Raw genomic sequence first — 26,470 nt, 5'->3', positions numbered from 1 at the left:
CCAAGTCAATGTATTACAAATCTAAGTCACTCAAGATTACTCCTTATTGTAAATAAACTTTTCATCTTTGCTCTTACAACACTTTTTTTGATTTTTTCGAGAAAGGGCTTATCTATATTGTTTTAGAGGTTGTCCTGGAACTTGCTCTGTAGACCAGGCTGGCCTCCAACACACAGAGATCTGCCTGTCTCTGCCTCCCTAGTGCACCATCAACACCCGGCGTCTTAAGACATTTTTGGGGGAAAAAGTAGTTACTGGTAATACACAACCACCCAAGACTAAACTATTGGGTTTAATGCCAATAACATGACCAAGGTAAAAAAGTCAATGAGGCTACACAAAGAAAAAAAATTCCTAAATCAGTGGTTGTTAACCTGTGGATCATGACCCCATTGCAGGATCTAATGATCCTTTCACATGGATCACCTAAGACCATTGGAAAACAGATATTTACACTAAGATTCATAACAGTAGCAAGGTCACAGTTATGAAGTAGCAATGAAAATAATTTTATGGTTGTGGGCCACCACAACATGAGGAACTGTGTTAAAACTGTCACAGCATTAGGAAGGTGAAGAACCACTGCTCTAAATAAACCAGCTTGTGGGGCTAGTGAGGGAGATATCTCAGCAGTTAGCAGCACCGGCTGCTCCTCCAGAAGACCAGAGTTCAATCCACAGCACCAACATGTCCATAACCTTCTGTAACTCCAGTTGTGCAACTGTGACGGATCTAGTGGCCTCTTCTAGTCTCTGTGGGTACAAGGCTCCCAAGTGATGTACAGATACATGCCATGCAGACAAAATGCCCACACCAAATTAAAAAAAAAAAAAAAACAAAGAAGGAAGGAGGAAGAAGGAAAGAATGAAGTGAAGGAAGGAAGAGAAGATCTCAATTTAGATGAATATTAAAAACTTTCATCTGATAAACTTTTTATTGTAAAGATTTTATTTTTATATCACAACCTCAGTTCCTCCTCCCTCCCCTTCTTCCTCCTTCTCACCTCGTCCCATCCCACCCCATCTACTACTAAGGGCATAAGACCTCCCTTGGGGAGTCATCAAAGTCTGGGATACCAAGTTGAGGCAGAACCAGGCCTCTCCCCCACCCCACAATTAGGCTGGGCAAGGTATCCCACAATTGGTGATGGGCTCCAAAAAAGCCAGTGCACATATCCAGGATAAGTCCTAGTCCACTGCCAGTCCCGTCGCCAAACAGATTAGTCTCCATATCCGTCGCCCGCATTCAGAGGGCCTAGTTTGGTCCCATGCAAGTTCCCCAGGTGTCAGTTCAGAGTCCCTGAGCTCTCACTGGCTCGGGAGAGCTGTCCCTGTGTTTTTCCCCATCATGGTTTTAAGCCCCTCATTCATATGATTCCCTCCTCCCCCTCTCCAACTGAACTCCAGGAGCTCAGCCCAGTGCTTGGCTATGGATCACTGCCTGTACCCATCAGAAACTGAAAGTCAATTCTATGACAAACTGTTTTAGATGAGTATCTAAAAACTTTCGTTTGATAAAGTAGAATTTTTGGAACTTTTCTTTGGACATAGCTTAAGGCATGACTTAAAAGGTTGCAGAAGAATTCCCACAGACCTTCCATATTTAGAAAGTTACAGTTGCCTTCTCCTTCTCACCCCATCAACCCATCCTACCCTTGAACATGTCTGTGTGCAAATATATAAACTTGTATTTCCTAATTATATTCTTACATATAACCCAATACCACCATCAGTGTCAAGACTATTTTAAAAATAATAAAAATGTATAGCTCCTTTTCAGATTTCAACAAGCATCCCATCGTGTTCTTTACACAGAAAGAAAACCCCAGGTCGCACAAAGATCCTTGGAGACTTCTCACTTTTGTCTTTCACATCCCAAACTTTTTTGTTTTAAATTTCATTCCACGTCCAGAGCTGTTCTGCCTGATTGAATATCTGTGGACCTGGAGTGCACAGAGTCCCCAAAAAGGTGTCAAAAGATCCCTAGAACTGAATTATAGATGGTTGTGAGCCAACATGTAGGTGCTGGGAATCAAACCCTCCAGGTACATTTTGTAATACAGAGCACTTGTCACCTTATAGACTCTGCGATGTGAGTTCACTCAGTGTTCCTCGTCAGACTCAGGCTCATCCCTTCTAGCAGAAGGCCTTACATCCTAATGCGTCTATCATTGATGAACTTGGAGCTTTGGGTGAATGTGGTATCTGCCAAGATTTTCCACAGTACATTTACTTTTTTTTTCTTATGATTAATTAGGATCTTTTGCAAAGAAGAAAACAAATTTTCCTAAATTAAAGCAGGATGAGAGATTTTTTCCTCAATATATGTTTTTATTTAAATTAAAAACATGAATGCTTCACATGTCAATCCCAGCTCCCTCTCCCACCCCTCCTCCCTTGTCCCTCAACCAGCCCCCCCAGCCCCCGACCCAATCCCCACATCATTCCCCAGACAGGGTAAGGCCCTTAACATATGAAAAAATAAATGAATTAAGAATGAATCAAAATAACTATTATTTTAAAAATAGAATATATGTAAAGCATCCATGTATAGACTTTTTAGCCATATAAAGCACAGTATTTTAAGTAATCATCTTAAAATTTCTTTTTCTATAGAGACTAAATCTGGCTGAATGAAACGTGATCAGTGGAAAAAAGAACAATGGTTTATAACGATGTATGTGACACTGAATAGAACACTTACGCTGAATTGGCTGTAACATTTTTTTTAAAAAATCGAAGCCACATAACTGTTCATTTGTGAGGGAACTGGCCTTATTTCCAATGGACAGATCAAATCAAGAAATGTATTTGTTCATTGGGTAACAGAATTGCTTCACATAGTTCACTTTTTCCCCCATCGTTAGGACTTTGTAAAACAGTACCAAATAAACAAAAGCACATGACCAGATGCTGTCTTTGGCTGTCTCACAGGATCACTACAAAGTTCGCTGAATGGTCTCCAACTCTTGCCTTCTCATCAATCGCTCTAACAAACCAGGAGGCAAGGGGTGGGGCTAAGAGTACAGAAAAGAAAGAAAAATGAAGACGGCAAGTTGCGTTTTACAGAAATCTGAAAAGATGGTCAAAAGATGCTATCTGGAGCTAGAGAAAGGTAGAGTCCAACAGTATCGAATTTAAAAAATAAAACTCAGATAATAAAACAATAATTAAGAAACTGCCAGTAAGAAGACTAAGTCAGAGTTCCACAGAAACTGTTGAGTAGGTAGACCTTACTGGGTTCACAGGCTCTAGCAATGAGCTGGACTAGGACATTATAATTTACAAGAGGTTGGTTACTAAAAAGGCCCAATGGCTAAGAACACTTGCTGTTCCTGTAGCAGACCCAGGTTCAGGTTCCAGCCCCCACATCGAGTGGCTCCAGTTCTAGAGAGCCCGAGGCCCTCTTCTGGCCTCTTTGGACACTTGGATGTACACAATGAACACACATAAACTCAGACATACACACATACACATAAAAAGTACATCTTTAAAACAAACCAAACAAGACAAGCAGCGGTGGGACACACTTTTAATGTCAGTACTCAGGAGGCAGAGGCAGGTGGATTTCTGTGAGTTCCAGGCCAGTCTACACAGCTAGTTCCATGATAGCCAAGGTTGTTATACAGTGAAACCCTGTCTCAAAAAACCAACCAACCAACAAACCAGAAAGTTATTAAAAAGGCAGATGTGAACATCATGACTGTGTTTTATTTCCTCATATACTGTGGTTGAAAGATTAAGGGTATATACATATAAAGAATAGAAACAATACTGACTGAAAATATGTGAACTCAACAAGTCATGCTAACAGTCCAATGAGTACATTCATCTAATTCTGAGAGAAGCACACCATGAGTTTCAAAAGTAGCTCAAAAGCCAAGTGTGCAGTCTTTCACCAGAGTGAAACATTACGCCTTTACCATACTTAAAGTGAAAAGAAAAAACAAAATAATAATCCAAATACAAAAATCTGTAATAAGGAAGATATTGTTTGACCAGCAAGAGGAGCATTTGTGCATACTTGCAATGTATTTTCTTCCAGTGGCTCTAGGGTGGACAGGATTGTCATGCTCCCAGCAGTGAATCCATGACATTACTCACAACAGAAGTTTGTGTCCAGCTTTGAAAATGCCTGCATGATACTTCACACCTGTGACACTTGGGAGTTTTGCATAGATTGAAGTCAGCACAAGATTTGTAATGAGCTCCAGGCCCACGTAGGATACAAAGTAAAAACAATAAAAACTAAAATGGAAATGCATGTGAAGAGATCTTGTATCTTGAGGGTTTTTTTTACATTCTAGACAAATAAGTGGGTTCAGCTTATAGATTAAGTGAATAGCTACCATTACATGGTAAGGGAAGCAAGCACCATAAATTAGCTGCAATACACATTAACACAACATCCTTTAGGATAATTTTATCTAGGGCTGAGCATTTAAAGTACAGTCGTTTATGTGCTACAAAGGATAACTTCAAGTCAGTGACTTCTTTTGGCTGCAAAAAAGAAGGTAGGGCAGGAAAAAGGCTGCAGCACCATCTTCTGGGAGAACATTCAAGAAATCCTTCAGGTCTAGTCCCACAGCAATAACTGACAAAGCTTCTGTTTGTGGAAAAGAAGAATGCATGGGTTACAACTAAAGTCCACTTTTTTTCTTTTTACAGATTTGTTCTTAATGATTCAAAGTTCCTTCAAGTAACAAAATGTTAGAATTATAAACACACACACACCTCTTTAGTTCATATATCATGTATTCTTAATGTTTAATGTTTTCCTTCTAGAGCCCTTCAAATTTTATTTTGTAGTTAGTCCCTGGAATTTGAGTTACTAATTCACTGATAGATTGCTATGCTGTCTTTTAATCCATTTCTACCATTTTCTAATGAAAAATATAATCACTTGGATGTTGCTTTAATTTTGGGACTGTTGCTAGTATATAAAGACTATTTGCTAGGACATTAACACCATTACTTACCAGGAAACATTTTCCTAAATAGGTTCCTCTCTATAATGAGATTTCATGTTATTAATAAGCATAAATCTTTTGCCATGACCATATACCTTTTCTTCTAAATAATAAAGTACTCTAGTAAACATTTTCAATATTAAGGAATGTAATGGGTTTGGGAATGCACTATAGAGCCCTTGACTATGGTATACAATTTCTGGATTCACTCCTCAGCACCAATAAAAGAACGTGTGCAGGTGGGGTTGCCAAACCTTTTTAAATAGATAATTTAATGTTTCTATTACTTCTTAATCAGTGCTGCCCTATCCTAGTAACAAAGACTTCAGAGAGCTGAGTAGATAGCTCAGTCGGTGTAGTGCTTGTAACACAAGCTTGAAGACTTCAGTTCAATCCCCAGAACCCATGTGAAGGAGAGCCAGGCATTGATACATGCCTGCAATACCAGACCTGGGAAGGCAAAGATAGGTAGATCCCCACAGCTCACTGGCCAGCCAGCTCAGCCTGGTTACTTAGCTCCAGGATCTAGTAAGAAATCCTGTCTCAAAAAGAGGCTGAAGGCTCTTGAGTAACAATGACCATGTACACACAGATGCACATTCCCTCGCTCCACAAAAATGAATAAATAATGAGAATGTCTTCAAGACCCTGTTCTCCTAATAATAGTGTTCCTTAGAAAACACTCTTTTCTCCCATCTTTATCCCTACTCCAGTATCATCTCCTGTGTGCTCCTTACAAACCATTTGCAGGGCTACTGTACAACACACTCAGGATCTGTCAATCTAAATCATCCTTCACACAATGGGATGGCCTGTCCTGTCACTAAGAAGTTAAAGAACTCTACAGCAGTGACACATGGAAGAACTTTCAGCTTTGCAATCAGATACATCTGAGAATAGATAGATACTCTTCAACCTACATGCGGCAATTGTTGCTCTTCCAGAGGACCCTTGTTTGGGTTGCCAGCACCCATGTCTGTAAAGTGAAGCCTTTCCTTGCTAGCCGCTTTGGTTTATCCCCTGCTAGTGTCCTGGGCTCTGCTGTGTTGTAGTCCCCAAATAACACACAAGACGCTGTATTAATTAGGAAGCTGTTGGTCTTGCTTGTTTCTTACTGGCTAGCTCTGACTTAAGTATTTACCCCATAATTGTTAATCTAAGTATTTCTCTTACTGGAGAACTTTCCGGGCTTCTTATCCCTATGGCAGCTACATCTTGACTTCCTGTGTTTCTCCTACCCAGAGTCCTCCTCAACTCTTAGTCCCACCTATCTTGCTTCCCTATTGGCCAACAGTGCTTTATTGACATATACACAGGACTTCCCCAACACTTGTCAGGTGTCACAATATTCTGTAACCCCAGTTCCAGATTTGTCACCTCAGGTCTCTGAGGTCACCTGCACTCATGTGCACACATCCACATGCAGACACATACACACACACACATACACACACACACACACACACACACACACACACACACACCTTCTGAGATCATCTGCACTCATGTACATACATTCAAATTCAGATGCACACACAGCTACATATAATTTGAAATAATAAAAATAAATCTTATAAAAAGTAACTGAGTCTTCCAAGTGAGTGTCTTCCTCTACAACATCCTGGGTACCATTTGCTAGCTTCAGGAGTTCTCTGAGATGTACAATAGGGTACTTCTCTAACATATAAAATGATCTTAATAAACAGCAACCATTAACTAGTTTGCAAAATTCATATGAAACACATAAATTATTCGTGTTTTCCTATCAAACACTTCTATTTACCTAAATGTGGAGCCTTTAAGTAGTAGCCTGGATACAAGAACTTTTCCCTGGGGTTAAGTACTGAGCAGTTACAAAGTCATTAAAATATTACCACTGTTCAATTCTCTTCTCACAAGAGTGAAGCCCTCTGTGCAATATTTGAAGGGCTCCTCCTAACCTCTCATTTGGTTCCCTCCCTGAATCCATTAATGTGTTTATTTATTTTATTCAGGCCTCATTCCAAAGAGAATATACTAATAGGCATGATGTGTGGTTCAGTTGGAGAAACTGAAGATAAGAAAAGATTAAAATAGGGGGCAGAAGGATGCAGTGAGATGTCTTAGCAGGTAAAGTTATATGCCAGACAAACTTGATGATCTGAGTTCAATCCCTAGAACCACAAAAAGGTAGACAGAGAGAACCAACTCCAAAGTTGTTTTCTGACCACCACATGTGCATCATAACACATTCAAGCATGTATACACACACATGAACACAATAAATGAATGAATGAATGAAATGTAAAAATGTGGGCTGTGAATGTGGAAAAGTACTTGCCATGAGAGCACAATGACTGGAAGCCTCAGAACCCACATAAAAATCCAGGTGGGCTTAGCTACCCATCTGTAACTACAGTGTGTGGGAAGCAGGAGACAGGGAATTCCCAGAGCAAGCTGGCTGGCAAGCCAGAGTAGCCAAAACAGCCACCTCTAGATGCAGACAGAGACCCTGCCTCGATCTGTAAGGTGGAGTGCAATCAAGGTAGACACTTGATGTCAACACTGGATCTTTTCAGATAACTAATTAAGCATGTATGCTCAAACACATGCATATGTGTGCACACCATGCATATGCACACTGCAGAAGCACAAACACAAATATTACTTGCTTTATTCTATTCACCAGCTACTGAAATCTACAAGATCAAAGAATGATCTAGATAGAAGTAAGTCTGTATACTTAAAATTCCCCAGTATGTCTAAAATATATTCACTAAATGTTAATAGTTAATTTCACTGTCAAGATTTTAAATTACTTTTAAAACCATATGCTTACAATATTTTGCAATATTAGATCTTTAAGAAAATAATAGTGGGCTGGAGAAATGGCTCAGTGGTCGAGAACACTGACTGATCTTGGAGAGGACCTGGATTTGATTTCCCAGTATCCACATGGTAGCTCACAATTGTCTGTAATTCCAGTTCCAGGGGATCTGATGCACTTTTATTGGTCTCTGAATGCAGCAGGCACACACATGATAGGCATACATACATATAGACCAAACATGCATGCACATAAAAGTGCATAAATAAAAATAAATTAAAAAATAATAGTTCATTGTTTCAAAATAATTAACAAATTCTTCCTTAAATAAGCTACCCATTCACTCTCGTTTCAACATCTCTGCATTAGTGCACTAGTTCCCAACTAGTATAATTCTGTCCTCAGGCGACAACTGGCAGCCTCTGGAGATACTGGATTTATTATAACTAGGGTGGTGGTGATAGAGGTAGAAGCCAAAAATGCTAAGTAGTATCCTTAATGGGATGGGGAGGAAGCCTTTCTAACACAGATAATTTTCCAAAGCAAAGTGACAAGTTTGAGTAATACCACAGTAGAAAGATGAAGAAATCTTCAGGTTCCTAAATGTGTTGTGCAAGTCCCTGTTCACCACCTTCAAACTGATCTTGTAAGTTTACTCAATACTGTATACCAGAGTCAGTTAAGAATTTCTCACTAATCTAATATTAAAAAAAAAACTGGGTTATAAATGACAGACCTAGAACTTAGTCCCAATTCCAAAGACTCTACTGCTAGGTTCTTCTCAGAGTACTATAGCTGCCAACAGAAAGACCTCAACGAAACGAGACTCCATCAATAAATAGCCACAGCCACAGACCCTTCCCTGTAGGAACTCAATGCTGATAAGGAGACTGTACCACGAAAATGAATAAAACTCTATGCCAACCATTGAAATACAGCAGTCTAAAAAATGGTAAATCAGCCCTCTGTCAGATATGGGGTTAGTGAATAGCTTTTCCTATTCTGTGGACTGCCTTTTTGTCTTGCTGACTGTGTCCTTTGCCTTACAGAAGCTTCTTAGTGTCAGGAGGTCCCATTTCTTAATTGTCAATCTCATTGTCTGTGCTACTGGTATTATGTTCAGGAAACAGTCACCTGTACCAATTCGTTGAAAAGTATTTCCCACTTTCTCTTCTAAGAGTTTCACTGTGGCTGGATTTATGTTAAGGTCTTTGATTTGTTTGGACTTAAGTTTTGTGCAAGGTGATAGACATGGATCTATCTGCAGTCTTCTGCATGCCAATATCCAGTTATGCTAGCACCATTTGTTGAAGATGCTGTCTTTTCCATTGTATAATTTTAGTTCCTTTGTCAAAAATCAAGTGTTCATAGGTGTGTGGGTTAAAAACAGGGTTTTCAATTTTATTCCATTGGTCTACCTGTCTATTTTTGTGCCAATACCAAGCTGTTTTCAGGACTATAGCTCTGTAAAAGACCTTGAAGTCAGGGATGGTGATGCCTCCTGAAGTTCCTTTATTGTATAGGGTTGTTTTGGCTATCCTGGGTCTTTTGTTTTTCCATGTAAAGTTGATTATTGCTCTTTAAAGGTCTGTGAAGAATTGTGCCAGTATTTTGATAGGGATTGCACTGAATCTGTAGACTGCTTTTCGCAAGATTGCCATTTTTATTATGTTGATCCTAACAATCCAAGAGCATGGGAGATCTTTCCATTTTCTGGTATCCTCTTTGATTTCTTTCTTTAGAGACTCAAAGTTCTTGATATACAGGTCTTTCACGTCTTTGGTTAACGTTATCCCCAGATATTTGATGCTGTTTATGGCTATTATAAAGGGTGATGTTTCTCTGGTTTCTTTCTCAGCCACTTTATCATCTGTATATAATACGGCTACTGATTTTTTTTTAAGTTAACCTTGTATCATGACACTTTGCTGAAGGTGTTTATCAGCTCTAGGAGTTCCCTTGTAGAGTTTTTCTAGTCACTTATGTAAACTATCATATAACCTGCAAATAGTGTAAGTTTGACTTCTTCCTTTCCAATCTATATCCCCTTGATCTTCTTTTGTTGTCTTATTGCTCTAGTTAGAAATTTAAGTACAATATTGAAGAGATGTGGATAGAGTGGACAGCCTTGTCTTGTTCCTGATTTTAGAGGAATTGCTCCATTTAGTTTGATGTTAGCTGTTGGTTTACTGTATATTGCTTTTATTATGTTCAGGTATGTTCCCGTTATCCCTGATCTCTCTAGGACCTTTATCATGAAGGGGTGTTGGATTTTGTCAAAGGTTTTTTCAGCATCTAGTGAGATGATCATGTGATTTTTCTTTTGCAATTTGTTTATATGGTGGAATACATTGATAGATTTTCGTGTGTTGAACCATCCTTGCATCCCTGGGATGAAGCCTACTTGATCATGGTGGATGATGTGTTCTTGGATTCGATTGGCCAGTATATTATTGAGTATTTTTGCAATGACATTCATGAGGAAAATTGGTCTATAGTTCTCTTTCTTAGTTGTGTCTTTGTGTGGCTTGGGTACCAAGGTAATTGTAGCCTCATAAAAAGAGTTTGCAGTGAGCCTCCCGCTTCTATTGGGACACTTTGAGGAGTATTGGATATCCCCTATTTGGAAGGTAGTGGGGATAGGGTGGGAGGCTTGGAGGGATGGTGTGGAGGTTGCGGGAGGAGGGGAGGGAGAGGGAACTGGGATTGACATATGAAGCAAGCTCTTTTCTTAAAAAATGTAATAAAAAAATAACTTAAAAATGGTAAATCACACAGAGCATTCAGTGTTTGTTCCAGCATTTTATGAATTATAAAAACCCAAATATTTCTGAAGCTGCCAAAAACTGGAATTAACATGTTCAAGGTGGAAGTCCCAACCTCTGAGTCATCTCTCCTGGCCCCTACCAATCTTAATTTCCTACATGAAGTAAATTAAAAAGCCAAACTTCTAAACCTCCATAATATTTTAAAAACAGGAATTATGAGTTTCCATGACAATATTCTGCTAAAGGTCTTCAGCTCTGTGACTACTGATACTGAGTGAGAATCACGTGTGAGGTGCAACACGGAAGCTGAAAACCCTCCAGATGACTTTTATGACCTTTGCATCTCACTTAATATCATGAAGACAAACAAACAATACTACAGAAATCAAGAACTTGTCCTTGAGAGTAAAATTCGTAATCATCCAAAAAAGAGAATTTTACCTTTTAAAGATGACAGATAAAGTTGGTGTTTCTCTCCACCACACTTGACTTTCTGACAAAGTTCAGGCAGCAGTTTTTTCCACCACAGAATCTATCTTAGGGAAAATGAATGCATTTTAGTTTGTTGCATCTTATTCTCAAATTTCTATGAGAGTAAGAAGGCTGTACAGGCTAGACCAAACAGAAAAATGTATCCTTTGGTCAAGGCATCCCCTCTGTTGCAAAAAGGGTTTTATCAGCAGCTAGGTGTCTGATGAAACCCAAAATAAAAGGAAAGTCCTGTAATTTGAGGTACACATGTACACAATTGTTTTCAAAGAAAAACACAGACATGTCCTTTTATCTTGGCTGGCAAGAAGAAACAAAAGAAATGCTAAAGCTAAAACTCTACTAATTGCTAAATCAAAGACCCAATACAGTGAAGGTGTTTCTCCACCACAGACATGTTGCCCAGCCCTTCAAGTACTCACTGATCTCAACTAGAAACAAGGGCTCTTAAAAGACGAGATAGATCATCCCCATGTATTTTAATAGCATCTAAAAGTACCCAAAATGTCTAAGATTAAACATACATGTTTTTGGACACACAGTCCAGTAAAGCTACACTAACAAAAATAGTCCTCATTCTGCAGATAAGCCAACAAAATTGCCCAGTCTTCTCACCACTGATCAAGACTAGACACACAATCTGAAGTGCATACCCAGTGTTCTTCCTTGAGTTCCTGATTAGCGTACGCGATGACTGCCTCCGGGCATCTCTCTAGCAGAGTGTCTATGCATTGTTCATACTCTTGTAATCGTGTATGACACAGCACATGAGCGCTGAGGCCAGCAACAGTATCTTCTGGAAGTGGCTCCAGAAATGGAACAATGGAAGCTACATCAAATGAAGGGCCACATATAAGAGACTATGGGCAGAAAAGCAAAATGTTATGGAATGAGACATCCCAAATTAAAACACAACATATAGTATCATTTTTCAAAATGATAAAATCCCACTTTGCCCAAAAAAAAAAAAAAAGAAAGAAAATGCAACTTTAGAAAGCATAAATTTGGTCCTGAAACGCTTGTACTGAAGTATGAAATAATCTTAAATTCAATCTTAAATTCAGTTCTAGTTCAAATAAATCTATTAAATACAAAGCGGTCTTCTTTAATTAGGACTCTAACCTGAGGATATGACTAACATGTGGTCAGAGATTTTTGCCCCACAATGTTTTGCATGTGTATTCGTAATACTGAAAGACCATGGGTGGTTACATGTCCAACAAGAAGGAATGAGAACAATAAACTATGGCGCATACTTCACAGAACATGATAGAATTGCCAATATTATATTTCCAAATGTCCATTAAGGAGGAAAATAATTATGACAGAACTGAGCCAAGATGTCTTGAGGTAAAATTGCATGAAGAGCATGACCAATGTTGTAAAATCCACACAGTGTACAAAACCTTTACAGGAAGATCTCTGGAAGAGTACTGCAGTTTGAAGCAGGGATTAGCCAGAAATGAGGTGGTGGGACGAAGTTTGTTTTACTTTCTTTTAACATTTCCCTGTCTTTTCCAAAATTCCAATGAGGAGCATTGTGTGTATGGGGGGGGGTATGTATGTAACTATCCTTGTTAGCATTAACTGTCATCATAACATGTACAAATCTCAATGGACTAACTGCTTTTATTAGCTTGGTCTATAGCGTGTCTATGAGGTAATGTCTTGATTGCTAATTGATGGCGAAGGCTCTAGTTCACCGTGGGCAACACTATTCTCTGGGCTGCATTAGAAAACTAGCTAAACATGAGCACAGGATAACTATTGAGTAACATCCACCATGATTTCTGCTATGCTTCCTTGGCTCTAAGTGAGTTCCCTTATTGAAGGTAATGTTGCATAGAATAGCAGGCCATCCTGTCTTCCGGCTCCTACTGAGCTCCTGCCCTGACTTGCATCAGTGGTGCACTGTGACCTGGAAGTATAATCCAAATAAACCCTTTCCTCTCCTAAGTTGCTTTTGGTGTTTGTCACAGCAACAGGATAAAACTAGAACAGTAACCACAAAGAAAACTGAATATTATTGTTTAAAAGTAATTGCAGGATGGGGAGATGACTCAGCAGGTAAGCAAACATGCCACCAAAGCCTGATGACCTGGGTTTATTCCCTGGGACCCAGATGATTGAAAGGGAGAAGTAAATCCCCCAAGTTTTCCTCTGACTTACACATATACTGTGGCATGTGCATTTCACTGCTTCCCCAGATAAATAGCATTTTTTCCTTTCAAAGTAACTGTTTAGAACCTAGTCATTTGTGTCAATACCACCTGTCACATACTGAATGACAGGCACAGGCATTATGTCAATATTCATACATTTACTAGGGTTTCCTTTTAAGCAACTCTACTAGTTCTTACTTTTAAACTCTGTAGCATTTTTTATTCTACCACCCAAATAATCTCCATTTTGCCTTTTCATATTGAGAGACAGAATTATTGCTTTCTTTCACTATATCTTCTTTTGCTACAGCATCTTCTCAGAGTTACAGGATGACCTGGACCATCCACTACACATTCATAATCAGCATGATCATTTTATGCCAGATGCCTACCAAGGAGTGGCCTGGAAAATAAGGTATCTTTTCTTACCAATCTAAATAATTTCTCTGAGTAATTTCCTGGCAGTAAGATAGCACACATGAAATAGAGAGGCTCTCCCACTCATAGTATCTCCCAACACAGAATGAGGCACAGGTTACTTCTCTACTGACTCCTGATTAATGGGATAATGGGTGTAGCAGGAAGAGGAAAAGCATGGGTACCAAACCAGAGCTGCAGTGAAACTAGCCAAAACAGCACAAAATGGATTACTTGTAAAGGTTTAGTTCCTTTTAACTACGTTGCTAAAAATTTAAAAGTCAGTATAAGTAATACTAAACAACTCTTAATCATGTGGTTATGTATTATTTATGGTTTATTAAAGCTTGCCTGAGGATTCAAAAACCAAAGTCAGCCACAAGCCATAGAAGTCTGGTGCACACCTTTAATCCTAGGACTCAGGATTAAGAGGTAGATGGATCTCTGTGAGTCCAAGGCCACCCAGATCTACATGAGATTCAACAGTCTAAAAGAGTAATAGATCACATGCCTTTAATCCCAGAACTAGAGGGGTATAAAAGATAGAAGCAGGGTCTTCAGTATTCAGTATGAGGCATTCATTCTCCAGCCACATTAAGAATAGGAACAACCCAGTTCTGTTAGAGGTAAGACCTGTCTGGTAGATTGGCTGCTTTGCTTCCCTATCTTTAGGTTGAACCCAAAATCTGTCTCTGGGTCCATTCACTTTTCCTGCAACATAATCAGGCACAGCATCATACCCTATAAACTCAGCATTGATAGATGAAATCTTGAGCCCAGAATTTGGTGGCAATGTGGACCACACAGTGAATTCCAGGTCAGCCTAGCTACAGAATGACACACTGTCTCAAACAAATAAATACTCAACAAAACTTCTATCACTGAACTAAAAATGGCCTAAAGATTACTGTTACTCATAAACTAATGCTGAGGTTGATTTCTTAGACATTTTCATTTTTTTTTGTTCTGAAAATCAACTCTCTCCACCTTTAACACATTTATTCCTTCCTCCTATCAAGATTCCTCTACCTCAGCTCTGATTTGGAAGATTTCTCTGACTCTCTACTTTTACAGGCAAGGACATGAGGAGGTGGTGTAGGAGGGATAGGAACCAAGAAAAAATGGGAAGAGACAGTGTTCTCTCAGATATCTATCTATCTACCTATAAGTGACTTGTAGATTTTATACTAATAATTATACAAATATGCCCCTATAGTAACTGAGAGAAACAGGCAAATATACGAGATACAAGAAGCACACAGAACACCAAATGGATCAAAGACTTCAACATAAATCCAGCCACACCAAACCTTTTATAAGAGCAAATGGTAGATACCCTTGAACAAATTGGTACAGGATGACATAACGCCAGTAGCACAGACACTGAGATCGACAATTAATAAATGGGACCTCCTGAAACTGAGTAGCTTCTGTAAGGCAAAGGACACAGTCAGCAAGACAAAATGGCAGCCCACAGAATGGGAAAAGACATTCACCAATCCCACATCTGACAGAGGGCTGATCTCCAAAATTTACAAAGAATTCAAGAAGCAAGTCTCCAAAACACCAAAAGATGCAATTAAAAAGTGGGTTACAGAACTAAATAGAGAATTCTCAATAGAGGAGTCTAAAATGGCTGAGAGACACTTAAGAAAAGTGCTCAATATCCCTACCAATCAGAGAAATGCAAATCAAAACTCTGAGATACCATCTCACTCCTGTCAGAATGGCTAAAATCAAAAACACTAAGGACAGTTTATGCTGGACAGGATGTGGAGAAAGGGGAACACTCCTCCACTGCTGGTGGGAGTGCCAACTCGTACAGCCACTGTGGAAATTAGTATGGAGATTCCTCAGGAAAATGGGAATAAGTCTACCATGACACCCAGCAATTCCACTCTTAGGCATATACATCACTGCTCTGGATGTCCTGGAGGATAAGGCCCAATGCCATCTACCACATTTTTACAACTCATTCTCAGACAGTAGCCATAAAAATCAACAAATAAGGACCTAGCACAGTGTCACACAGACACTAGAGATAAGAGACAGTGAAAGACTCTTCTTTGGTGATATACTGTTGTTGCGGTTAACTGATAAATTACTGAGGCTGGACTTGAATTCATGATCCTTCTGCCTCAACCTCCTAAGTGCTAGAACTATAGGCATGTACCACCATGTCCAACTCTGGTGATTTTAATAGGTCATCTCAAGTCTGTGTCCGTAGAATCTAGTCTCTCGACTTTCCTTCCCTAACTCACCAGCTGGCTCTATAATCGATAAGAACCACATTTACATCAATTCGCAAAGTTGTTATCAGGAATTTCACACCCAAAATCTTAAAGGTACCAAGCAGAACAAAACCACATGGGGCCCTCAGCATTTGGACGTGAAACCACAGAGGTGAAAGTGGTACAGACACAGCAGACTGTGCACTGCTCAGACAGGAGCTACTCAAATCTGTCAGAGCAGAGCCGGACGGTGGTGGCGCACGCCTTTAATCCCAGCACTCGGGAGGCAGAGGCAGGAGGATCTCTGTGAGTTCGAGGCCGGGCTGGACCGACAGCCTCCAAAACAATACAGAGAAACCCTGTCTCGAAAAAAAACAAAAAGAAAATCTGTCAGAGCAGGCCTCCAGAGGGCACAGGTGGTCAGTGCTCCTGGATTTTTCAACAGTATCTGTGAACTCGGAATTCCGAACATGAAACACTGATTTTTATATGTGGCCAGCTACAGTGAGTAAACCAAACAAACGAAAGGCAAACGTTATATTCAATCTTTGGGCCTTCAAACAATATTAAAAGATACACACATTTAGCCCTGTCTGACCTACCCCAGCACATGCAGAAACAGTTATAGTCAGAACTCCCCATAAATTGTGTCCCACAATTCTTCTGAAAAATTCTCTTCTGGGGTCAGATAAACTGACTGCTTTGACATATTGTTCAAGAGACAGATGGTAGTGGTGGCTTGGGTAAGAAGTCTGAATTGTGTGAGGCCACATTAAACAAAACTCATGCTTACAAAACACCCCTATATATTTGAATATTTTTATTTCTCATAGGTGTTTTCAAGTACACCCTTACCCATTTACCTGCAATGAGACCAGCCTCTCCGCGTAGATGCCCCATCTGTCAGCAGGCAGAAGCAGGATGCCAATTCTCCTGAATGCAATCAACTACAGAGCTTTGCCCCCAAAAGCTATATTCTAAATCAACAAACCATTTGGTATCGCATCGTATTTAAATGGTATATTATACTGTAATATATTGCATACTTAAAAAGTTAAGAGACATTATATTTACCTGCAATTTCAAAAGGTCTTCTGTGTAATTTTTATCAGCTAAGGAATCAGATGATATTAAGACATGAACCCATGGATAGACTAAGCCATAATGACTGCAGGCGTTTATCTGGAACATTAAAGAAATGCATCACAAGCCAAACATAACAACAGTAAAACAAACAGACAAACACTTTTTTTTTTTTTTTTTTTTTTTTTTGGTTTTTACGAGACAGGGTTTCTCTGTATTGCTTTGGAGGCTGTCGGTCCAGCCCGGCCTTGAACTCACAGAGATCCGCCTGCCTCCCGAGTGCTGGGATTAAAGGCATGCGCCACCACCGCCCAGCAGACAAACACTTTCTTTATCTGTCCATTAATACTTTGCCATGTCTCAGACTCAGTTATAGACTCTCCTAGGAAAAGGAAGATTTTTTTAGAATATATTTCCTGGAAAAGGGTGCAGTCTCATTGTTTCCATACCACATAATCTGCAATAACTTTTTCCTAATATTTTGAAATTTAAAAATATTCTACAAAGGGCTTTCTAGGAAAAAAAAAGTAACACTTGTCTTAAGACAATTATATTAAAAAATGTTAAAGGTAACAGTGGAAATAATTTTTACTTCTATCACTTTGGGAGTGTGAGCTTTTAAACATGATCTCCACAGAGCATGCTTTAACTAACAAACTGCATTGTGACCTTCTCAGTAACTACAGCATAGCTGCAGCAGTCGTGGAATTGGGGTTGGAAGAGGAAAAGAGAGCAGGACGGGTAGCAACGGCTGCTACAGCTGCCCACAGCACCCCTGACACACCCCAGTGTGCCCCTGACAGGAAATGGAAGCACAGGACTACTGTCCACTGCCTTCTGAAGTTCCTCAGAGAGGTCCCTTTGTCCTCAGTCTTCCGCTGACAAGCACAGATGTAGCGTGTTCTGGGAAAAGCCCTGCACACGCTGCGACACCGCGAGGTGGTAGCAAAGGAATACACGAGCATTCTTTATTTTGAGGGTGTGGAATCTGGCACAGGTAGGGTCTCATGTGTAGCCTGGCTGGTCTGGAACTCACAGAGATCCACCTGCCCCTGCTTCCTGAATGGTAGAATTAAAAGCATATGCCATGACACCTTCCTTCTGGGTGATAGTCTTTAAATCTTTATTTGTGTGTGTATGTTTTTATGTGTCATGGAGCACATGTAGAGATCAGAAAACAACTTTCAGGAGTCAGTTCTCCCACTGTAAATCCCAGGGACAGAACTTAGGTCATAACACTTGGCAGAAAAGGACTTTACCTGATAAGCCCTTAGCAGCCCCATGGGGTATACGATGGGACAGTACATAAGATATGCGTAACTTCAGGTACATTCTAAGCATTAAAAACAGGGTAGGGGCTGGAAAGATAGCTTCAGGAGGTAATGTGTTTACCTCACAAGAATGAAGACCCGAATTTGATTCCCAGAACCTAGAAAAATGTCAGGTGTGGCTGTACCCATTTGTAATCTCACTGCTGAGGAGGCAGAATGGAAGATACCTGGGGCTCTCTTGCTAACTGATATCCTGCAGGTCATTGAGAAGCTCTGTTGCAAAAAGAATGGACAGAGTTCCTGAGAACAACATCTGAGAGTGACCTTTAAACTCTGCACACAGAGCATCTGCATCTGTGCATGTACACAGTGCGTGCACACTCTCTCTCTCTCTCAAAAATAAAACCAAGAACAAAGTATTGCGGCATGCGCTGTATGCATTTAAGTCACTATTTCATTATCTTACCAAATCCTCCGCTGTCCTCAATGGTACGGTGTCAGGACACTGCCTTTTAGATAACCTCCAGACGTACTGAGACGTAAGCTTGAAGAAGAGTTCCTGAAGTACCGTATTTGGGAGACAAGCTACAAGCTGAGCTTCCCAGAAGTCTACCAAAAGCTGAGGTACTGTGTCTTCATCCTTTCCACACAGCACCTTGAAAACAGGGTACCCCACATAAACGCTGAGCCATATGTGACAACAGAGCTATCTCTCCACCATGTGGACATGTAGTTTATAAATTTGGCTTGACTGCCATGGTAACAGCAAAGTTATACATTTTTTTAAAAAAATAAGAAACAGATTCTAGGTTGTGTGTGTGAAGTTTCACAGAAACATTCTTTTAATCTGTAGGTTTACATTATATATTATTACATTATAAACTTCTATCAGGTCATTCAGAAAAATTGTATTTTCAACTGGACAAACCTTAAAGAAAGAATCTGCTTCTTCAATTCCAATTTTACCATTCTTCTGTAAGCCCAGGACTGAAGCTACAAGCAATCCAGGCTGAGTTTCCTTCAAGTGAATTGCAAGTTCAGTAGGAACAATCTGTCCTTTCCACTGTTGAATTAACAGCCGAGGTTCCAGAATGAAGCCATACACCAGTTTCATCTTCAGATTGAGAAAGAAATGTTGGAATGAAGTGTACATTACATCAACATTACTCATTGCATACATATATCCTAATGCCATTTAGGGGAAAGATATTAATACTTTATTTCCATTTTTTTTAGCCACAAAACACTAGCTCTTACCCCAAGACGGATATTATTAGCTATCTTATATAAATTATTGATAGACAACTAAACTTAGACGTGTTCCATTTTTGTAAAAAGTTTTAGATTAGATATATCTCCTAAGCATCTCCAAATTATGGAAAGAAAACTCTGATTTTCAGAATTCTATTCTTCTAAGCAGATGCCCTGATGCTGATGTCTTCTCCTAGCAAACTGTCTCCAGGCACAGTGATGTCTTGTCTGTTTTAGAAAACATGTTCATAGTGTGAGCATTTGGCCAAGCAAGCAACAATAACAACAAGGCCCAGGCTCTAAAGGCACCTTGGATGCTCAAGCTGGCCAACTGCACAATCACAGACAAGTCATTTTAGCTCTGTGTCTCAGGGGTCTCATGTGTGTAACATTGACCTCAGCACTAAACAAGAATAAAATGAAATAATACATGCAAGCAATTGATAACACAAGCGCAGAAATAATTCCCTCACCCCCACCTAAAGTGATTAACCTCTTTGGTCTTTGTCCCTAAATGATCCTTGTTCAAAAAAAAAAAAAAAAACCTTTCCTTCTTTGGTGTACCATTTAAATATCCACTACTCCATGGTGTCTCTTGTGGTTTTCTGGAATGGAGAGCATTTTTGCACCTATTCGACTCCTATGGCTTACATTTAATATCCTTCTTTCTATACTTAAAAAAAAACTCATCTATATTTTAAAAAAAAACTCATCACCATATTATGCTTCCAGTAAACACACCATCTCTTACACCTACTCTAGTTGTTAACTCTGGGCACAGCTTTTATATTCTTGTGTGCCAAACAATATTCTGAATATATGTGGTACTGCTGATATTTATCAAGCTCATTCTTTTGTTCCATTTGCCAGATATGAAGTGCCAGTTAGATTAGTTCCCATTTAATGCTGTCAGTTAACTATTACTAAGAAACCATGAGCTAGGCCTGGAGGTGCAGGCACATGGCTTTAATCCCAGCACACAGGAGGCACAGGCATGCAGCTCTCTGTGAGTTTGAGGCTAACCTGATGTTCAGAGCCTGTTCCAGGACAGCCAGAGCAGTTACACAGAGAAACCCTGTCTCAAAATAAAAAAAGAAACAAAGGAAGGGAGGGAGGAAGGGAGGGAGGGAGGGAGGGAGGGAAGCCATGGGGTTCAAGAAACCAGAAGAAAGTCAAATGCCTCAGGATCACCTCCAATCCTCTTTCAGGCCATGGTCAACACCAGACATGGTACTGTACCTCTGAATGGCTCTTCATTTCACTCCTGTACATGTCAAGATCTCCCATTTTCAAGGCCACTGCTGCCTTGGTCAAGGTCATTAAGACTGGTGAAAATTCACAAGTATCCAACTTCTTTAAATAATGCAAGGCAGTTAAAGGATCAATATTCTTCATAGAAGGACTACAGAGAACATGTGGCAGTTGCTTCGGCTCAGCCACATGAAATATCTGAGCCACTTTTGCTGCTAATTCCTTTGATGAGAATGAACAGAGAATAAAAGGTTAGCCAATAGGAAGCAAAATAATAGAAAAACGGAATGTAAGTATGCAAAACCAGTGGAAAACAATACAGTATTATGATTGAGACACAGTGTTCATGAGAATATTTGAGGAAACTAGAAATGAGATGACCTATCTGTCTGCTGAGGTGCAATAAGAAAAAAAAATCAGTGATACATATATATCAATTTGTGACCAGCGTTTCTAATTTCAATCACATAGGAGAAAATATTATTATACTTAAAAGTCTACTAAATTGTTTTCAAATTACAACTACAACTTAGTTCAAAAATAGACTCAATAATATAATTCAAGAGAAATTTTTACTTCCCTTGAAATCTCTAAGTATATGGTATTACAATTTCCAACTGTACTTAAAATACAAAATAATCTTTAATAATGTTTTAAGAGGTCACTGGTCCATTTGAAGTATGGACACTTGAAAAGTTAAATGGAATTGTGAACAAAACATACTGCAAAAGAAAACAGAGACCTCATTCTGTCCTTCACTCCAGAACAGATGTCACTATGACTGGACAGGTCCCTCAATCACAACAGATAACATCTCCATGCTGAATACTAAACAAATATGAAAAGGTGACCCCTAAACTCTTTTCCAAGCCATAATTCTAAAATCATTAAAGGAGAAAAGAGCATTTTGCTTTTTTTAGTAGAAGAAAATATTTGGAACTCAAGTTCTAAATACTATTTACTAAAAAATTAGTAAAATGAAAAGTTAAAAACAGAAACTGTAACTTTATAGGAAATTATATTCACTTCACTTAATTCTTCATCCAGGTTTTCATAAAGTGAATGGTTAATATAAAATATTAATCCTCTCTCATATTTCTGTGATTCACACTCTCCTGTCCAGGCCACACGGGCCAAAACTTCAGTCAGAGACAATCCAGACATCTTATAGTACGGCAAGGCGAGGTGGGATTGCTCAGTGTCAAGCCTACAGAAAGAGAAATTTTAAAGGACTTGAAATGTGCATTTCTAAGACAGCTACTTAACATAGAAATAAAACAGATAATACTTTCAGAAAAATAAGGATCACAGTGCTTTTCTTCTGCCTCTAGCAACTATATAGTTTGATTTTATAAAGTCACTCCAATTTGCAGTTTCTTTTCTCCTGAGTACAATAAAGGTAGAAAAGCAATCATTCATCAAGTGAATTTAAATTTTTCAGCTTTGATTTTCTTTTCTTTTCTTTTCTTTTTTTTTTTTTGAGACAGGGTTTCTCTGTGTATCCCTGGCTGTCCTGTAATTTACTCTGTAGACCAGGCTGTCTTCAAACTCAGAAATCCAACTTCCTCTGCCTCCTCAGTGCTAGGATTAAAGGTGTGCACCACCACCACCTGGTGTGAATTTTAGTATTAAATACGCCTCTAAAATAATAGCATTTATAGTTCAGCATAGTCTGTTTCAGTCATTTATAATTACACCAGTCAAATAAGACTGTAAAACAACTGTCTACAAATCTTTTATAAACATGGTTCACAGAAATAAAAATCTCTATTGACCTTAGTATTCCTTTGTGCTATCAAGGAAGCACTGATTGCTACTATTAAGATCTCAGATTGTTCCAGTGGCACATGTCCCTCAAGCTAACAGATGAGAAACAAGTGCCAAAGCTATCTCCGGTCTTTTTCCCTGGTCATGTGCCCCTCAAATCCTGAAAACAAAAATAAAATAAAATAAAAAGTAAATAAAGCCACCCTCCAAATTGAAAAGTTAGTAGAGGGTTTACCATTTCTCTAAGAAACTGGGACACTTTCAAGACACTGGGTGGGTCATATTCATTTTGTACCTCTAAGCCGACCACAGTATCTGGCACATAGCATGCATTCAACAAATGCTTGTGAAATAACGAAAAAGTGAACCAACTCCCAGAGATTAAAAAAAAAAAAACCCAATAAGTACATGTAAAACTCTGTAGCAAAGCTTAAGAGGCCTCACCAACCTGCTGTAACAGTCTCCAAGGTGCCCACAGCTGTCCTTAAAAGCTTCTAAGAGCTCGGCTTTCTCTGAAGGCTCCAGCTGGCTGCTGTCCATCAAGGCAGCTCTCAGTAGCAGGTGAGCCTCACTGAGCAAATGGACACAGCTCTGGGTTTTCACCGTCTTGTAAGTGTTGCTATAGTCTACCTGAAACAAGAGGACAAACAGCTAAAGCTGCTGAAGAAAGACCACCAGTTCCCCATTCCGTCCCCACCCTTAAGAACTGTTACATTTGTTAATAAAATTAATATATAGATTAAACACCAAAAAGCAAGTAAACAAGTGGTTGTATATTGTCTTGGTTTGCTTCTTATTGCTGTGATAAAAGCACCACATTGAGAGGCAAGTTGGGAAGAAAAGGGTTCATTTGGCTTACAAGTCACAGTTTATCATGAATCAAAGCCAAGGAGGAGGGAATGGAAACAGAGACCCCAAAGGACCACTGCTTAGGCTTGCTCAGCCTGCTTTCTTCTCCTCCTTCTATTTTGTAGACTTATGTATTTAATTTGATATGAATGTCTGCGTGCTTTGTGTGTGCGTGTGTCTGTGTACTCCATGACTGCCCGGATGTCAGAAGAGGTACCACATCAGATCACCGGGAGCTGGAGGTGTGGAGAGTTAGTGGTCATAATGTGGGCGCTGAGGAGTGAACCTATATTCCCTAAATTAACAAGTGCTCTTAACCACTGATCCCTTCTCCAACTCTTATTGATAAGGCTTTGAACATATTTGAAATGATTAACTTCTTATGTAAAGGTCTGTGACTTAACTTTTTCAAACTAAGAGCAAGGCTCCTCTGTTGAGCTTCTCCTGGTGCTGTTAACTATATGACATCTATTCCATACTCACGGTGTACAAGAACCATCACTGGCTAACCTTACTTATCATCAAACTTTAGGAGTCACTTTTAGATGAGAGCTAAGACTTTCCAAGACAAAGCTGATATGATTACTAGTGTAAAAATATCAGAAATAAGTCAGTCAGTCCTTAACCATGCTACCAAAATTGGCATCACCAGTGAGGCATCATTGGTCATTATCTGCTTCCACAATGTCATACACTAGAAAAAATGCACGTTATCTATGTAGTTTTCTGGCTGAGAATGTATAAACAGAATCTAATCATGAAAAACAATGTAACAAAATTAAGAACATTCTCAAAACAGATAAAGGAGAAAGTAGAGGGGAAATCTGTATTTCCCTAAAATGCCAATGCTCCAAAATAAAAGGAGAGACAACACAAAAATTCTAGCTTAAAGGAAACTAAGGAGACATGACAATTAAGCACATTACCCAATCTTGACTGGACTGGTGGGAAAGCTAATAAGCCATGGCTGAGTCAACTGACTGACTGTGTGGGATATGACCCGTGGACTAGATACTGTGCAAAGATGAAATTTATTGAAGCATATGGCTTACTGTGGTTAGATAGGAGAGTACCTTATTATTTAAAGCCAAAAGTTGTGATGTATGCAGTTACTTTTCAATGGACCAAGAAAAATAACTGTGTTGGGGAAGTAAAGGAGGGAAAATTGTGACGAGTACAGACTCCAGTCAATGGGTGTGTCAGCTGTAAGGTTTTCTGTGGATTCTTCTCATCCTTAAAACTTGTCTAAGCTTGGCATTATCTAAAAGAGAAGTGTTTTGATTGCCAGGGATGAGCAGGGAGCTATGACTCTTGGAACAGGACAGGAATGGCACTCTAGGCCCCTCACCAGACTGATGCTACAGCTACTGTACCTGGAGAGAACCTATTACACTTCAAAGACAGAAAAATAAATGATCTGAGATTTTTTTTTCAACTCCATTTCCTGGTTCTCTTTGCTAGGGGCTTTAATTCTGCTTCTGTTGCTATGATAAAACACTGACCAAAAGCAACTTGGGAGAAGGAGAAGGTTTATTTGCATAAAGCTAACAGTTTACAATGAGGGAAGCCAAGGTGTGGAAACAGGAACTGGAGCAGAGGGCATGGGGAGTTTCTGGGCTTGCTCCCACAGCTTCCTCAACCTGCTTATTTATATCACCCAGGACTACCTGACCAGGAAGGGCATTAACAGTGGGCTAGGCAATTAATTAAGGCAATACCCCACAGACCTGCCCACAGGGAAATCTGATGGAGAAATCAACCAGTTAAGATTTCCTTTCCCCAAATTAAGTATAGGTTTGTGGCATGTTGACCAAAAAAAAAAACAAACAAACAAACAAACAAAAAAAAACCAACCAGTACACTAGGACCCAATGGCTTAAATTAGTGTAAAAGCAAATGGCAGAAGCTGAAAACTACTTTCCTGTCCTGATGGAGCCTGGAAGCTGTCTGGATGCAGCAAACTGAATGCATAATTAATTTAATCCATCTCATTTTCATCTTTTGATGTTTCCTTAGTGAAATAAAATGGGCACAGACTGGGCAAAAGCAAGCAAGAGCAATGTCGGTCTAGAACTACCCTCTTACATTCAATTTCACTCTAAATTTATATGCAAGAGCAATGTCGGTCTAGAACCACCCTCTTACATTCAATTTCACTCTAAATTTATATGCATGAGCAATGTCGGTCTAGAACCACCCTCTTACATTCAATTTCACTCTAAATTTATATGCATGAGCAATGTCGGTCTAGAACCACCCTCTTACATTCAATTTCACTCTAAATTTATATGCATGAGCAATGTCGGTCTAGAACCACCCTCTTACATTCAATTTCACTCTAAATTTATATGCATGAGCAATGTCGGTCTAGAACCACCCTCTTACATTCAATTTCACTCTAAATTTATATGCATGAGCAATGTCGGTCTAGAACCACCCTCTTACATTCAATTTCACTCTAAATTTATATGCATGAGCAATGTCGGTCTAGAACCACCCTCTTACATTCAATTTCACTCTAAATTTATATGCATGAGCAATGTCCGTCTAGAACCACACTCTTACATTCAATTTCACTCTAAATTTATATGCATGAGCAATGTCCGTCTAGAACCACCCTCTTACATTCAATTTCACTCTAAATTTATATGAATAAGAATCCGATGTCTGAAAAAGTACCATTTCTTTGTATAGCTGAACTGGTTTAATGGTATTCACAATATATAGACTCCATCCGGCCTCAGGTACAGGAGGGTTTCTGCTCCTAACACTGGCATCTTTTCTAGACCTGAAAAGGATGAGAATAAGGCATTTTATTAATAAATTACTGTTTTCCCCTGTAAGTATTGGGTACTGTAAAATAATACAGGCGTGACATCACTTTCCTTGTTAATTATCTATACACATAGTCAATTTCCATAGTTTACACCACAGGTATATAGATAGCATTTACTATTCTGTTACATACTGGTAAGGCAACTTGCCTCCAATTCTCCAAAACTAAGCTCCCCAAAAATGTCCAGGCCTTCTTCTTTATGGTTTCTATGAGTCCAGTATGCTATGGATCACAAAAAGCTTAACAGAAACAAAATGTAAAACATTCACATCGCTGTAAGTTGGCTTAAAGTGTTATCTCTTACTTTTACTGTGATGTAT

At 39.2% G+C, this 26,470-nt stretch overlaps 2 protein-coding genes across 5 annotated transcripts in view; one reads left to right on the top strand and one right to left on the bottom strand.

The window, feature by feature from the left end:
- The window catches only part of LOC101844412 (ceruloplasmin), a 52,647-nt gene extending 35,717 nt beyond the window's left edge, over positions 1–16,930 (top strand). Inside the window, exons 19-20 of one of the 3 annotated variants that reach the window (XM_040754641.1) lie at positions 13,505–13,609; positions 16,676–16,930. In XM_040754641.1, coding sequence (XP_040610575.1) covers positions 13,505–13,608 — 104 coding nt within the window. In that variant the 3' untranslated portion in view covers position 13,609; positions 16,676–16,930. Of the gene's footprint in view, positions 1–2,615; positions 2,906–4,044; positions 4,270–13,504; positions 13,610–16,675 lie in introns of those variants that run through there. The other 2 variants (XM_040754642.1, XM_040754643.1) reach the window with 2 other exon arrangements.
- The window catches only part of Hps3 (HPS3 biogenesis of lysosomal organelles complex 2 subunit 1), a 39,274-nt gene continuing 16,321 nt past the window's right edge, over positions 3,518–26,470 (bottom strand). Inside the window, exons 8-17 of one of the 2 annotated variants that reach the window (XM_040754644.1) lie at positions 25,994–26,102; positions 22,914–23,095; positions 21,725–21,905; positions 20,687–20,920; positions 19,125–19,310; positions 18,663–18,851; positions 16,917–17,024; positions 11,686–11,892; positions 10,985–11,075; positions 3,518–4,605 (exon numbers count right to left, since the gene is read on the bottom strand). In XM_040754644.1, the coding sequence (XP_040610578.1) occupies positions 4,478–4,605; positions 10,985–11,075; positions 11,686–11,892; positions 16,917–17,024; positions 18,663–18,851; positions 19,125–19,310; positions 20,687–20,920; positions 21,725–21,905; positions 22,914–23,095; positions 25,994–26,102 (1,615 nt within the window). In that variant the 3' untranslated portion in view covers positions 3,518–4,477. Of the gene's footprint in view, positions 4,606–10,984; positions 11,080–11,685; positions 11,893–16,916; positions 17,025–18,662; positions 18,852–19,124; positions 19,311–20,686; positions 20,921–21,724; positions 21,906–22,913; positions 23,096–25,993; positions 26,103–26,470 lie in introns of both variants that reach the window. The other variant, XR_005880434.1, reaches the window with a different exon arrangement.

The sequence above is a fragment of the Mesocricetus auratus genome, unplaced genomic scaffold (assembly GCF_017639785.1).
Source record: "Mesocricetus auratus isolate SY011 unplaced genomic scaffold, BCM_Maur_2.0 Super-Scaffold_100011, whole genome shotgun sequence".
Classification (NCBI taxonomy): Eukaryota; Metazoa; Chordata; class Mammalia; order Rodentia; family Cricetidae; genus Mesocricetus; species Mesocricetus auratus.
This window is presented reverse-complemented; position numbering and strand designations above follow the sequence as displayed.